The 17,010-nt window shown below is 36.3% G+C and overlaps 1 protein-coding gene across 1 annotated transcript in view; it reads right to left on the bottom strand.

Annotated features, from left to right (window-relative positions):
- Positions 1-17,010, bottom strand: part of Shprh (SNF2 histone linker PHD RING helicase) — a 68,668-nt gene that overhangs the window by 13,734 nt on the left and 37,924 nt on the right. The window contains exons 19-25 of the mRNA XM_021174217.2: positions 16,347-16,520; positions 15,997-16,059; positions 14,706-14,931; positions 13,063-13,206; positions 11,724-11,825; positions 10,188-10,259; positions 8,037-8,225 (exon numbers count right to left, since the gene is read on the bottom strand). Of these exons, the coding sequence (XP_021029876.1) occupies positions 8,037-8,225; positions 10,188-10,259; positions 11,724-11,825; positions 13,063-13,206; positions 14,706-14,931; positions 15,997-16,059; positions 16,347-16,520 (970 nt within the window). The remainder of the gene's footprint in view (positions 1-8,036; positions 8,226-10,187; positions 10,260-11,723; positions 11,826-13,062; positions 13,207-14,705; positions 14,932-15,996; positions 16,060-16,346; positions 16,521-17,010) is intronic.

The following is a 17,010-nucleotide window of genomic DNA, read 5'->3' as shown; positions in this document are numbered from 1 at the left end:
GAGAGGGAGAGGGAGAGGGAGAGGGAGAGGGAGAGGGAGAGAATGAATATGAGAATGTGTGTAAGTTTATGGTCTATTCATTTCCTCCCCTGGGGATTCCAATGTCTCTGCTAACTCCACTTGTAGAATTATAGGTTAAAAGTCCTCAAGAACACCAGAGAAAGCCAACATGATCTATTCACAAACAGAACAAATGACATTTGTGTTTAGACTTCTAACATAAATAAGGAAGCCATATTTTTAGAGATTTTATACCTACTACATATTAATAGATATTTTATGCATGTAAAATAAATGTACAGTGCAGTGTGTCAGAAACACATCTAGTCAAGTTCTATTGTAGAGGAAATATCGCCTTAAAGGCAAAATGAATTCATGATAAAAGGCTGAGAATTCTAAAACTGATCATTCATATTTCTTGGCAAATTTCTTGAAGCCATCTAATAGAGAATGAAGAATGTTAATGATGATTTCATGGATAAATAAATACTGAGTAAAGTTGCCTTAGAAAGCAGCAAGATAATTAGAAAGAAAATTAGATTTAGATGCTTAGAAAATTCTGTGAAGGGGATGAGTAGGAATGGGAGGAGGACAAGAGAGAATTGGGGTTGAATATGATCAAATACATTATACACGCCTATAAAAACTGTTACAAGAATCCCATTACACACTTAATATACTGGAAACCTACTGAAGGCAGAGCTCAGTGGTAGCAGACTAGGGAGATAGTCTCTGATGTGTAGCTTCAGTCTTTCTACTTGTTTCTATGATGAAGAGTTTACATTATAATACTGCACATACTACGGTTCTTTTTTCTGGATATAGATATATCTACAATTACATAATAAAACATGGCTCTCATGCATACTATATGAAGACCACTGACTGCTCTTCCAGAGATCCTGAGTTCAATTTCCAGAAACCACATGGTGGCTCACAACCACCTGTAATGGGGTCTGACGCTCTTTTCTGGTGTGTCTGAAGACAGCTACAGTGTACTTACATAAATAAAATAAATAAATAAATCTTTTTTTAAAAAAAAAATATATATATGTACACATATATTTAAAAATTAAGCATGTTAAAGAGGAATGAGAGAGAAGAATACTTATACTAATTTCTTCATATTTTAAAAAGAAAAGCCAGTAGATTCTGACCACTGCTAGTACTCAAGAAAAAAAATTGTATGTATTGAAGGTCATACAGGTTCTCCCTGGAACTAAAATCAGAAACTGTTCACAGTAATAGAGCAAAATAAGAATGGAGGTAAAGATCAGTTTTTACTTTATGACATTTTCAAGATACTTATTTTTCCATTATTTTATTAATTACTTCTACTAAACATTTAAGAACCATTTTCCTATATTTTTTATCAACTATAAATTGGGTTTTTAGGGGAGAAAGTGGGAGGTCTGTAATTCTAGGACTTTAAATGCATTACTCCAGTGATAAAATTAGGTGTCCATTTACCAGAGTGAGCTGCCTCAGAACCAACAAACTATCTCCTACCATGGGCTACTGTGCGTACAGTACTTTATACTGCCCATGGATGCCCAATCAGTACCACAGAAGAGAAGTTTACCTTTACCAGATATGGGGCATTCACATCTGGAACAGCACAGTAACATTTTATTCTTGTAGTCCTTACTTAGAGTAACTTTTGAAAACTTATATGCATACTATTAGAATTAAAGGCCCTAGGCTACTGTTTTTGAAAATTTCCTGTGAGAAATATAATTTCAATGATGACATATTCACGCAGCTTAGTTTCCTCTACTTTCCAATAAGGAAAAGGATGTTCTTTAGTCAGTAATTTGACCAACTGCGATAGTAACATATTTTTCTATAGCTTTCCTCAGAAGTTTGTAACTTGCACAGGATGTGCAAAAGCTCCTGTGATTGTTCAGGACAAAGTCCGTTCCTATTTTGGTATTTTCTGACTTTCATCCCGTACTTCCCCATTTGGAATAAGGCTAGCTCTTTTTAGAGCCAAGTTGTCATGTCTTTTCCGTTCACACCCATTCACCAAGGTAAAACCCATGCTGCTTCAAACAGCACAGCATAGTGGAGGTTTGAAGTGGTTTGACAGCCCTCACACAGCAGGGGTGCTTGAGAAGCACGCCAGGAACAATGGCTGCCTTCTTCACTCACTTATGCGTTACCTTACGAAGCACAATGGAAACTCTCTCCAGGCTGTGCACAATCTTATTTATATAATTAGGCCTCAAAATTATTATCCAGCTTTTAAAACAATTTGCAGAATTATTTTAGAAGTAAGTTACTACCTGTAAAAAAAATCTAAAAATCATATTTGGATCACAGATAATTTCATAACCATTTTTACTAAGTGCCTATCGCACACCAGGTGCCATGCTTAGGATACAGAAGAGAATCTCAAGAACAATGTCTCTTTACAGTCTAATAGTGTTAATGGTCCAGAAAGGACTGTTGTACTTGAATATGCTTGGCCCTTGAAAAGTGGTACTATTAGGAGGTGTGGCCTTGTTGGGGGAAGTGTGTCACTGTGGAGGTGGGCTTTGAGGGATCCTAGTGTTAAATCTTGGCCCAGTAAGGAAGAATAAGTCTCCTGCTGGCTGCCTTCCTATCAAGATGCAGAACTCTGAGCTTCTTCTCCAGTACCACTTCTACCTGGATGCTGACATGCTTTCTGCCATGAAGATAACAGACTGAACCTCTGAAAATGTAAGCCAGCTCCAATTAAATGTGGTCCTTTATAAGAGTAGCTTTGGTCATGGTGTCTCTTCACAGCAATAAAACCCTAACTAAGACAGAAGTAGGACTATGTTTTTCAAAAAGATAATAAAAGTAATTTACACTTTACATCTTCAGTCTCTATTGTGTGTTCAATTTGTTGTATAGCATGGCCAACTTTCAGCATGACTAAGAGAACTACCCACTCATCATTCAGAACTACAACTGTTAACTGGGTCAATGAATACAAACTTCCTTTTCTCTTTTGACAATTAGAATTTTATCTACATATACTCATTTAAACAAAAAATCAGTACTATTTTCAATTTATCAGTTAACACTGATATATAACATATATGGTAGCTCATATAGGGATATTTAGATGTACACATTTAAATACAATTAAGTATAGATTTGATTTCTGAAGTTATTGTACAATTACTTTAAGCAAACTCACAATTTTATAATTAGTTTTTTTCTACCCAGATGTTTAATGACATATTAGAAAGTATGAACAAGCCAACTTTTGATACCTTGAGGAGAGGTGGAAGGAAAGAAAATGCACTGTGATGCTATACCCAGAATTCTATACATCTTATTGCTGTACTGATTGTCTTGGAATTAGAATATAAATACAATGCTTTCTCTATAAAGTTGCATAAGACTTCTCTAGAATTAGTAGATATGCTTTGTCAAAACCCAAGATAATGAATCATATCCTATCTGCAATGAGCCCAATCTCATTGAGACAGAGTCTGAAAAGCCTATTTCTAAAAGCACACTGGCTGATTATGAGGTACTCACTGTAAGATGATAAAGTAATAGTGCATGTGTGGTGGATGGCTGGCGAGGGAGCTGTTTTGCTACGTCTACCTATGCATAATATTTTGTATTGAATAGAAACTTATGAACTAAGAATCCTGTTCAGTATTGGGGCTGGGTTTATTCCAGCAAAAGTGCTTTGTTTGAAACCTTGCCAAACACAGGACACATGGAACAAGCCACATGGCACTATTTTCTGCCAGGAGGTCTGATTCACCACATCCAAATGCCTTGCAGTTGTTGGAACTTGCAAGGGGAATTTTGTTTACTTTGTAACATGCCCAGTAGGTTCCAAGGTCACTTAGGAATACTGTCACTGTTTCTGTGGATGATACAACTTTTATTTAAGTGCATACACCAAAGGGATACTAGTGATATCAGTATCTTATTTCTATGTTTAATCCACAGGATGCCTTAATCTGTGAAATCTCAAGTTCCAAAAATATCTTTAGAAACAAAATACCAAAGACTATTTATTTCTATTTTTGCATTCTCTGAATACCTTTTATATGATCTCAAGTTATATGATTAAGCACTATGTAAGCCATCATACTGTCTGCTACGTACAGAAGTCTTGTCATGAATACTTAAGAGTGAAATTAAAAAAAAAAACCCTTAAGGTTATAGAAACTTACATAGTCATATTTTCATTAAGTACCAAAATTTGACAATAAAAAACCCTTCAGGTTTAGGAGCTGTAAGGACCAAGTCAGAAGAGTAGAGTAGCCTCTGAAAACATATTAAGTAGATGTTTGAAAGAGCGAGTGACAGACAGTAGAGGATAAATGTGACAGTGTCAACGAGGTGACAGGTAACAACAGGTAGAAGTGGCAGACAGGAATGGTGACAGAAAAGGTAGACAGAAACAAACACAAATGTGGTAGGAATTACAGTGAGGAAGTAGAAGAGGATGAGATTGGCTTATATAATATGTAAAATATTTAATCATGTTTGATAAAGAAGAAATGTAAGCATGTCTGAGTCAATGGTAGGAAAAGCTATCTTTACTAAAGTCTCTAATCTTTTAGTTTTCTGAATAAGACAGTTTAATACATGTGTTCAGACATCCATGAAAGATACATAGCAGCAAGAGTATTTAGTAATATTTCAATACTGACATCTCCTTCCCAGCAGGGCTACACACCTAACTGTACTGGGTATAGGAAAGCTGCCATACAGGAACAGGTGTGTGGGTCTGATGGCTCAGTGACTCAGAGCCACAGCCACGCAGTTTACTGGCAACTAGACCAGCCTCCTTCTAACCCTCCAGCACAGGGCATGGCGGCAGCTCTGCCTCATCTTATTCATCAATACCACTTGTGGCTGTTGGCATACCTGCAACTCCAGCAGAAAGAAGAGAAAAGAAGAGTAAACAGACAGCATCTTTACAAGAGGGAGAGAAACACAAAGTGGAGAACATGGGAGAGACTGGGAAGGACAATTCTAGGAACAGAACACTGACCACCAAGTCTCAAGGCTGGCCGGCCTCTGGGCTGCTCCAATCACACACTTTACTTTGCAACTTCTTAACACATGTTTTTAAAACACATTCATCCAAGGAATTCAGAGACAGACGACATTATCCTTAGATCATGATCCTCTCCTCACTTCTTCCCAAACTGTCCTGTAATTCACACTGTGTATTCATCCTCCCATTTACCTCCTTACAGTCTTCAATGTTTTACTGGCAGAGTAAGTGCTTTAAGATCATCATTATTGGGGGCTGCAGAGATGGCTCAGTGGTTAAGAGCACTGGCTGCTCTTCCAGAGGTCCTGAGTTCAATTCCCAGCAACCGCATGGTGGCTCACAACCATCTGTAATGGTATCTAATGCCATCTTTGGTGTGTGTGTGAAGGTAGCAACAATGTACTCAGAGACATAACTAAAGAATTCTTAAAAAAAAAATACCATCATCATCATCAATCATTTTCCTTTGTGTTCTGCATTTGAATATCAACATTACTTTCTTTGGTCTCGAACACAAATAAATTTGCATTCTCTCCTCACGAGACTCAATTCCCCTCTAACTCTTTTCTTGGTATCATATAGTAACACTATCTTTCATTTGTTCAGCACTTGGGTACCTAATTTAAAATCATTATATACCTCAAATTGAGACATTCATCATATGCTACATATGCATTGTGAGTCTCATCTAGCATTATTTTCTTTTACCTCACTTAAACTATCCCATTCCAGATAAAGATACACACTCACTTACAGTTTGTTTGCTCAATAGCTCAACCTATAACTATTTGAATTTAATGAGATCTCTACTTTTTTTTTTTTTTTTGGTTTTTCGAGACAGGGTTTCTCTGTGTAGCCTTGGCTGTCCTGGAACTCACTTTGTAGACCAGGCTGGCCTCGAACTCAGAAATCCGCCTGCCTCTGCCTCCCGAGTGCTGGGATTAAAGGCGTGCGCCACCACGCCCGGCTGAGATCTCTACTTTTTATAAGCTAATACTCTATTTTTTTCAAGGGTCTAATACAACAGTTTAGTTTTCTTTCCTATATCTTCAGGTTACCCTTTTATTTTTGTGAGTGTGTGCATGTGTGCACACACACATGCCACAGTGCGCATATGGTCAGAGGACAGCTTGGGGTGTCCTCTCCTTCCACCATGTAGGTCTCAGAAAAGAACTCAGGTTCTTGGGCTAGCAGCACGTGCCTTTGCCTGCCGAGTGGTCTCACTGACTCCTGTCTAGTCTTTATTGGAGCTTAAACATGCTTTAGAATCTTTTATCTTGAATACAATGAAACAACAGAGAACTTACTTTCTACACTAGCCTCTGGTTTCAAGTCTTGGTTTATCTGATTTTTCACATCAGAATTCAGGGTATTTCCCTGCTATACCTGCTAATGCTCAGTTATATTAGTGGCCCTTGAACATACCCACCTCTTTCCAACTCCACTGTCTCCACCCTAAATACACCTTAGCCAACTGTGTGGCCTCCTAAACTACACCTACATTTTTTCCACTTTTGTTCTTGTTTCTTTTTCTTTTGCTAACTGATTTTCTTCATTGTAGCAAGGAAGATCTTGGCAAGATTTAGAGCCTGAGTGCCTGCCTTGCCTGCCCTTCCATTTTATTTTCAGTTTTGCCTACTGCTCTGCAGCCACTCACTTCTGTGTTAGGCTTGTCTGTCTTGGTCTGATCACATATTGTGAGTTCTTTTTCAGTCTGGGAACATCCTCTTGGCAAGATCAGTTCTACCTTCTTTCCATGTTGGCCAATCCACTAATTTTTGACATTGTGTTTCTTAACAGTCATTTCCTCAGAAAAGCTCAGATTGGCTTTAATTTTATAATATTTATAATTATAAAAAAAAAAATCATTGTTTAATGTCTTTACTTTTTGCCGTAACTCAAACTCCTCTACATTCCTAGCACCAAACTGTAACATCAGAGAGATCAGCAACCACATCTTGACTGTGTATTATATCTGCAAGGCCTAGAGCACTGCCTGGGCATAGGAAGCATCTAGTAAATATGCATGGAAAGAATGAATGGAAATTCATTCCAACTCTGCAAACAGCAATGTGACTGACACTTTAAATTTACTAAAACTGAAACTGAACTGCTGGTTTCTTAGGAGGGAGAACACTCTAACAAATACCTACTTCTGTCAGTAATTTCAACTTGCTCTCAAATCTACTCAGAAAACACATTCTTAAAATATAAGAATGTCAAGGAATCTGAGGATGAGTCCTCTTCCTGCTTAAGCACTAGTACTACCGCTGCCTACTCTATACAGCTAGCCCCTAATGCCTATTAAATTTACTATTAATTTACCTTTTGACCAAGTCTGATTAGAAAAGAAATTTAAAAGCACATGTAAGAAAAATAAAGAACAAAACACCTAGTGTTTTTTAATAAATGAACACATTTGGGGTAGAAAGTCCAGTGGATCCTATTTGTACGCTGAATTAGTAAATTTTTATTTTGAATAAAACATGAAAAAGTCAATACAAATTCAAGTTTCTCTGTATTCTGAAATGTCAGTACACAGTTTTAAAGAACACTGTGTCGTCTCTGGGATAATCAGCTAATGCTAGAAACCCATCTATTTTTTCCTGGCTTAGACTAAATAAGTAGAAAGCTTAAAAAACAAAGCAAAACAAACAAACAAACAAACAAAAAAACTTTAACAACTACATATTTGGATTAAAAAAACCAAAAACCTTTTTTCAACCTGTTAAATAGTTGACATCGTATCTTGGGCAAGCTAGCCAAGTATTCCAGCACTGAGGTATATTCCTAGTCTGAAACTGTAGTGACGAGAATCAGCATACAGGGCAGGGAAATGCAGTTCTTTAGCTCTCAGTGATGACTGCGCTGACTGTATTAGCTAGCTCTCTCCACAAGGAGCAGGAGATAAAGCCGAGTCTCCAGCTACTGTGGATATACTCAACAGTGGTTTCTACACTCACTGTGCCAGCTTTCTGTAATGCTTCACTTGGCATGCACTGCTTTAATTGTGTATGTTCTTGACTTACCATACCTTCACAGGGATATCATCCTCTTGGTTTGCCTTCTCTGAGGTGAAGACATAGGAGACTTCTTTGTGTGATGTGGTCTGGCGGCAGATAGCACACTTGATGGAGCTTCGATGAGACCCCACACTGTACTGTTCAATTATAATCGAAGTGCATTCATTACAGAAGCAGTGTCCACAGGTCAGCACTGCCCACTGAAAAAAACCATGCATGGCAAGTCATGGTGAGAATGGGTCAATGAGACCTTCCTGTCCATGAACACATACACAGGCAAAGAAGACTTACAACTCCAATTCCTAAGTACCTCATAGTAAGACAATTTTTAGTCTAAGAGAAATACATTTTCATCTTCATTTTCCTTAATAGTCAACTATCATTATTTTGTAAGAAGTTAGTGTTCTCATTTCAGATTTAAAGAAAACATCAGTACTGATTACACCTTCGGTACTTAACAGCAGATAATGAAGAACTGAGAACATCAATGTGGATGTAATATACTCATTGCTACTTAATTTATTAACATACTTACAGTTTCACTTGCTAACACATTTATTCAGAAAATAAGATGATATTTCAGATTTGTTTGGAAAGACACAATAAATTTTTTTGTGGACCCTTTTGTGAGATCATTTGTCTTAAGTTTGATGCTTTGTGGCAATGGGTTTTAGGCTCTTAGCTTATTTTTTCCTGGATTTGGACACATCTGTATTTGCACTAAAAGGGACAGACAGAACTCTGAAATGTGTCCAGGAATCTCCTTAAAAAGATTTCAGATTAGGGGCAGGAGAAATTGGGGTAGACAGTGCAGCTTTCAAATAGTTTATGAAGAAGGTTCATTTTGTTTCAGTTGGGGACACTTTTCTTGCAGCTCCCTAGTTCCATCTATGTAATCAAAGGCTTAAACCAGGATCTTTAGACCTGTCCCACTCAAGTTTGCTTCGCAGAGCAACACTACTGAGTTCCCTGTAGACCTCAAATGACAGTGGAAATGTAGGATAGGACTTTCTCTTTTCACAGGAATTCAGTTCATAAGGTACAGAGCAAGACTGTTCCACCTTTTCTCACAAGAGGAGAAATGACTAAACAGCAGGAATAACAGGGCATTCAGTAAACAGATTCTGAGAACAAATGGCAGCATCTCTAACAGTATCAGCAGAAATGTAGGACACAGAGCCCCTACAGCATGGAACTTTATAAAAGCCCTGACCCAGGGCTAACTGCATGCTAGGCACACACAAAATCACTAAAGAACTCTAAGGCCCAATCCCTTCCTTAATAGTGTTGTTTTTACTTAAATCAGACATTATATACTATTATACACTTTAATTCTGCTGCTCAATAATTAATGTAGCAGTGTTCCTATTAAGATTTACAGTCTCTTTTGAGAATATCTTTCTCTGTAAATGTTGGATTAAAAGTCCCTTTATTCCCAATTATTGCTAATCAGAACAAAGAAATGATATATTTAACTCTGCGCTTAATTCCATAGGGAAAATAAATCCATTGTCTAAAATAGGCCAATTTTCAAATGTTGAAAAGCAACTCAAATTCTGATAGTTTATGCTGATTTACCACACAAAGCAGGAATAAATCAATAGTCAGACAGAATAAAAATTTTCATTGAAGTAAAACTGTGTCATCATGTTTGTAGGCATTTTATATCAATACATACAAGTTACTGCTTATTTCCTCCAATCCCCAAAACAGGAAAAATCACATTTAATTCTGGTTGGAGGTGGTATCTGTACTTTAAAGATGGGATTTGAGACTTTACTGTTGTTAGGAGCTACATCACTGTGCCTCTGTACTAGTAAATTTGTAGTATGCTATACTTTGTTCAATTACCAAATGTTAATGTGGCAAAATTAATGTCTTGTCTAGAAATGTTTACAACTATGCATCTTTAATGAAAAAGATATGGTTGTTCTAGGGTTACGTTTTTAGTTAGGAAAAAGACAGTTCATGTATTTGTAACCTTAAGCATGTCAACTAAGCCCTGACCCTACCTCTAAGATGAGAACGAAAGTCTTTCACAGTTAGAGGAAGGGTATATATTTGTATACATGCATAAGACAAAGAAAGACTCGCTAGGTGTGGAAGCAGTGTACATTGTAAGGTCTTTTATGAAGTCCTGTGATGTTTTATTATAACCTTACCTGTTTTCCCAGCTGTCGAGCACAGATTGGACAAGGCTCTGGATTAATACCTCCTGATGTTTTATCTTGAGACTATAGGAAAAAAGAAGAATCAAAAAACATGTTAGCTATATTTTATATTTAGGATTTGATGCATGCTCTGAAATTCATTTGTAGGGGTATATGCTTGTAATTTCAATCAGAATTATCTAACTAGTGAGATCACCTAATATTGTACATATTACCTAATACTACTATTACTATTTCTGGAATTTATTCAGCACACAATTAAAGAAAGGAAAACCAATTTTTTTTTTTAAACCACAGCTTATAGTGTTACGCTACTATACTTGTGATTACAATAGAAAGTAAATTTAAAATCAAAATATGAACTAAATTTTTGAAAGTTTATCTCAAGACTATACTTTATTGTAAATACATACAAATTACTAACTGTTATGGTGACACAGAACTGTAATCCTAGCGCTTGGAAGATAGAAGCAAATAAATCAGGGGTAATCTTGAAGGTAATCTTGCGGGAGCTCTGACTACATGAGACCCTTTCTCTTTTTGTTGCTGGAAAAAAGAACTTAAAAAACACTTTAAATTTAGAGCTTAGAAACAAACAGCTTCCTAGCTATTATAGTACAAGTGTACACTCATGCATATGTAGCCCAAGAACAGGCGTGGGAAAGGCTGCTACTTAGCACAAGAATAGGCATGGGAAAGGCTGCTACTTAGCACAAGAAAGGCATGGGAAAGGCTGCGATTTGGCACAATTCTGTTTTAACAGTGTTGCCACTCAGCATCCCTGGTTTAATCTAACTAAACAAATAACTGGGAAGCAGATATGATTGATTTGAAAGCTCTGGGTCTAGAACTGTATCAAACTATAATAGATTTTTCAAACACCTCCTTAAAATTCTCATAAAATTTTAAAGAGTTTCAGACAGTCAGCAAGGTAGACAGGCTTTAAAACTGAAGAAAACTAGAGATTTTCTTTCTAATTTCACTAACTAAATATTCTAACACTAAAAAAAACCAAAACCAAAAAAACCCTTTAACTTCTAAGTAGTGATAAAAAACCAGAACTTAAATTCAGTACCTCTAAAGATCTAGAAATTTGCTTATACAGTCATTTAAGAGTTTAATAAATTATTTCATCTTAGTATTAATCTGTTTCAGATCACATGAAACAAATCACCTACAACATAGTGCTTAAAAATAATTAATCATATATTCTTCATAATTTGCAGGTCATCCAGGTACTTTCCTGGCTGGGCTGGGCTGGGCTGGGCTGAGCTGAGGTCTGGAGATACATCGATTCATGATCATGGCGGTTGGTAGGGTATCTATCTAGTCAGGAAGGGGCAGAGGCTGAACTGAGGGTTTAGCAGAGGGTCTGCATAATTATTGTAGGCAGTAGTAGTCTTGATTCATCTAACACAAACAAACAGCCTGTACTATTCATTGCAGGACTGAAATTGTAAGTGGAAATTATCCCTAAAGTGTTTCTTGACATATAGTATAGGGAAAACATAATCTTAAAAGCTATACCTTCTCCAAATTTGTTAGGTAAAGAAGCTGTCCAAGTTTCTTCTGAAGCTGTGATGTAGCAACAGCTTTATCATTCACCAGTTTTATACGATTCTGTTCAACCTAGAAACAAACCAACCCTTTATTCCCTCTCAAAAAGATGGTTCAACTATATTAAACATGCATGATTTTTCTGAATAATCAAATTCATGTCCCGTCCTATGAAATACCATTTATACATTAAAACTTAATTTTACAAGATTAATACTGAAAATATAGTTTGAAAGGACTTTAGTTTTAAGCTGAAGTCAGATTTCCATAAAGTTCTTTTAAAAAGAAGCCTCATGATACATATAGGAAATAGGATAAAAATCACTCTGAATTCTATTTCTGTGCCACTTTTCCCTAATACATGTGTGGGATGAAGACAATGACACAACACACTGCTTGGTGTGAGTGGTTTATCATATAGAGACACTACCCCTGATTGTTCTTCCTCTTCTGCAATACATCAGACAGAAAGAGAATTAAATGGAAGGGGATTTCCTTCTTATTACTTCTTATGTTTGTTGTGCTATAAACTTAGTCCAAAACGTACGTTTGAAGAAAAACATCGCCAGGCAGTGGTGGCGCAAGCCTTTAATCCCAGAACTTGGGAGGGAGAGGCAGGCGGATTTCTGATTTCGAGGCCAGCCTGGCCTACAGGACAGGTTACAGGACAGCCAGGGCTACACAGAGAAACCCTGTCTCGAAACAAACAAACAAACAAACAAACAAACAAACACACACATACAACAAAAAAAGAAAAACATCTCTACCAATTCATAGTTAAGGTAGTATATAACATAAAAATTATCTTAAACCATAGTCTAAATGCTTTACAAAAAGAAATCGGTTTAAGTATTAAATATCCATAAAGGTTAAAAATAAATTATACAGGCAATATTTTTGTTACAGGAAAGACTGGTAGAATTCTGACTGAATCCTGACACAAATGGAGATTATTAGAGTACACATTCTAAATACCTATTAGCAAGACGGAAAAACGTGCAAAAATCAAAGTTATTAGTTACTTTTAAGAAACATGTTTTTTTCAAATTCTGGTAAAACTGAGGCTATAAAATCCTTCTAAAAGTGACTAAGGATATCTATTTGATTCGATGCATAGAAAGTATTCAAAAATAGAAGAATATGCAAACAAAATGTACCCAAATAGTGGACACACTAAGCATGTATATGTATGAAATTGCCCACTTTTATGACAGTAACTATTACTAGAAGACATCGCTGCTTTGGCTTTATGTCTTTTATATATTTTGGATTTTTGCTGGGGCTTTTCTTGTGATCGATTCTCAACTACCTCGTGTGGTTCAATGATGTGATGGACGGGTGGGTTTGGCTTTGGCTCTTTGGGATGGCGCACTCTTAGTCGCTCTGTAGCCATTGCAAGTTCATCAACAGCAGATACACGATTTCTCAGAGTCATCCAGTATTCATGAAGTAACTGATGGGGAAACATGAAGACAGTAGCAAGAAACAAGATTAAAACTGTCCAAAATCACTAAGATGTACTTTGAGCAAAGGGCTTCAAGGAGGCCTACATGTTTTCATTAACCTTCAAGGGAAAGCAATTCTTCAGGCTACGTTAGAGTGAGGATGTATGAGAAAACGACCTTGTATGCTGCTGCAGTTCTCAGGAACAGAACACCTAAGCATTTCATGGGAGACAAAATCTACATAAACCAATACTAGATTTATGTGATTACCACTTTGTTTTTGGCTTAAAACATTTTTATATTATATTCACATATTCAAAATAATTTGCAAATGTGAGATTTCTGAAATAACTGAATAAACTACCCAATTCAAGAGATATTCAAAATAATTTGCAAATAGATTTTTGAAATAATTGACCATAGACTATCCAATTTAAGAGACTTAATAAGACAAATTCCTTAGAAAGCTGTAATATTATCATTCTTTCCTTATTCTTTCTCCTTCAAAGTCAAGCAGGCAATTACTTTTAATCCCACTTTTCACTGGAAAAATGCCATACGTTACACAAGAGTTTTGAAACTTATAAAAATGTTACCAATCACTATATATGTATTTTGATAAGCTGTCTTCACTATCACATTTTAAAGCAGATCCTAGTTGATACATCTAGTAGTACCTCATTGGTTTCCCATTTCTTGTGCAAAGGTATAAAGGAAAGATGCACAAAGATGGAGAGAGGCATGATAAGCACTCACCTAAGCCCAGAGTACACGGCAAGCACAGGCTAGAGAAAACTACAGGAAAGGCAGGGCACTGTACAGAACACTGTCTTCCTCCATGGTATGGTGTAAAGAACTGTGTTCATGTGCATTGCCTTTATAACAAATATGATGGACTAATGAGTTCACCTTTATAAAAGCATCATTCCTCAAAAATGTTTGAACTGGCATTTTAGACAAGATATCTTCTCAACACAAAACTTTTATTTTGTTTTTAAAAAAATACAACAATATCAATATGCAAATTTGACATTACACTGTAAAGGTATTCTATCTCCTATACCCATCTCATACGCAAAGATCAAAATACAACAAATATGAAACTGATTTAATAAAAAAAATATTAGATGCACATCTCACACATTAGAATGCAATGGAGTCACTTAAGAGGAAAACTAAAGGCCAAGTTATGCTATATTCATTGCAATGCTTTCCAGATTTCCAACTTGAGATATTTACAATGCTTCCCATAGTAAATACTGACATTTGGTTGCTATTTCCCATTGCAAAATCAAAATAAATTCAAATGTTAGTTTCAAAAAGCAGCTGTTAAGAATAAGCAGCTTACAATAAAATATACAATTAAATATTTTTACATTTTAACTGCAAGTGTCAGCTTAATAACTTTTTTACTAATTTAATAAAGAGAAAGACACACAGTCTCCAAAGCAGATTTTCAAGTTAATGCAAAAAGGTTTTTAATTTCAGAAGTTTAAAAACAGTGTACCTTATATTCCTTCTTCCATGCCTCAAAGAGATCCATTGAAACACTTCCTTCATCTACATATTCAACATCAAACCTGTGTGATCTTGCAAATGATAATATTGCTTTCATAGATCGCTCCGTCTCACTTACGGCCCACAGACCTCTGGTAGTGGTAGGTACTCTATCATCTACAAGTCCTTCTTCATCTTCTATCATTTCTTCAAAGATTGCAGTCTGGCCTTTGACTCTGAAAAAATATCAGAAACAAGTAATTCTAACTGCTGCCTGCTAGTGAATAACTAGCACTGCAAATGAGCGAGGCCAGCAGGAAACACAGAAAAGCCAGTTCAGTACTCTACAGTAATTTTCACGTTAGTAAGAGCATTTGTAGGTCCTTGAAAAAAATAGTAATCCTGAAAATTGTCTTGTACTTCTATTTTTGTTTTGTTTTATATTTTTGGGGCAGGGTCTCATGTAGTTCAGACTAGCCTCCTAGTCACTATGTAGCAGAGACTGGCCTTGAACGCCTTACTATCCTTCCTCCAACTTTCAAACGTAAAGATCAAAAAAAAAAAAAAAAAACAAAAAAACCTACATGTGTGTGTTTTTGTACTTCATGAGCTCAATCCCTGGTAACAACAACAAAAATAAAACCCTTTAAATCTCATTCTACAAATTACATTCTAAGAATCCTGAGCAACCACAATTACCAGGCATTAAAAACCAAAGAAAAGACTCAGTGGCAACAGAGCAAAGGCCACAATCAGGACACAGACGTGCCAAGTACACCAATCCCAACTCAGCATACGTTTCTGATGAAGAAAATAACAAGAACTTCAGTTTTTTATTGGGTACTTAGTATGTACTAGCATTCCCTAAACGGTTTTGTTTGTATGTATGTATGTATATATGTGTGTGTATATATATATATATATACACACACACACGTATATGTGTATATATTTTTTCTTATTTAATATTTAATTGTACATTAAGTTATTACCTTCACTTCATGGTCAAAGAGGTAATTTGCTCCTGACAGTAGTCAGGGATTTGAGTTCAAATTCATCAAAGTCTAGGACCTTACTACTACTCCCAACTGCTTCTCAATTACAGTAATTACAGACTGTGTCTCATAAACATTTAGGTGTAGCTTCTATGGAGAAAAAAATGGGCATGTTAAATCCCAAAGGATTATTAAATGGATTTAATACAGGAAAAATATACCAAAAGTCATAATAGAAAATACAGTCACATACTCAAGACTTTAAAATGTTCCCTTTTCCTCATGGGTAATAATCAGTGAACTTACGTGTTAAAAAATAGCTTTGATTCATACTCTGTGAACAATTCATCAGCTTTACAAAAGACGCAGCTGAAAGAGATTATCAGAGAAATATTTATAAATATGACCCACAATAACATATTTTTAAAAATAAAAACCCAAAAACACAAAAGCCCCCAGCATTTTGTATTTTATTTTTCTAACAAATAGAGTGTTTAAGAAAACAATGATATGGTTTTCAAGCACACAATCCTTGGTTTGTTTTAGTTTAAAAAAGAAATGTTTACATCTGTCTGAATTAAGATAAAATGGTTCAACTTATGAACAACCATTTCTGAGATCATGCGGGATCCTGTCTAAGTTCCACAGACACCTACCAGTTGAGAGGGAGTCTAGCTGGCCGCAGGTGGCAAACTGTTGCAGACTCAATCACCTCCCGGGATGGAGGCTTCTCCAGCTTCTTCACAGCCTCTCTCACCAGCTTCTGGAACTTATGGAGCTCTTCCATTTGTGTTGTAAGTAAGAACTGAAGACCTCTGCAGTCACGGAACCTTATTCCCAACAGCAGCACAGCACAAAGAAAGTCAGTCAGTTTCTTCAGAAAACGTGTGTCAATCATGGTGTTAAAGAAACTGTCATATTCACACACTTCACTGAGACTTCCCTTTAGAGTGTATCCACTGGTACCTACCAGTACTCAAGGTTTAATAAAATGCAATGCCTGTTACAAAAAGATGACAACGTCTTTGGTAATTCTATTCTTGGGACCTAACAGAGAGGATACTGTATCTTTCAAGATCAGGACTAATATAGTCTAGCTTTCTAAGGTTGGATGACTACAGTCTTCTGACATTCTTTTTCTATTTAAAGAGAGTAGACTATACAGTCTGAAACAAAATTAAGAAGAAAAATGGATAAGAGTCATATTTCTTGTTATAAAAATGTAATTAAGTTAGATGACGTGGTACAAGTCTTTAATCCCAGCAGAGGCAGGGGCAGGGGCAGGGGCAGGGGCAGGGGCAGGGGCAGGGGCAGGGGCAG

This window comes from Mus caroli, chromosome 10 (assembly GCF_900094665.2).
Source record: "Mus caroli chromosome 10, CAROLI_EIJ_v1.1, whole genome shotgun sequence".
Classification (NCBI taxonomy): Eukaryota; Metazoa; Chordata; class Mammalia; order Rodentia; family Muridae; genus Mus; species Mus caroli.
This window is presented reverse-complemented; position numbering and strand designations above follow the sequence as displayed.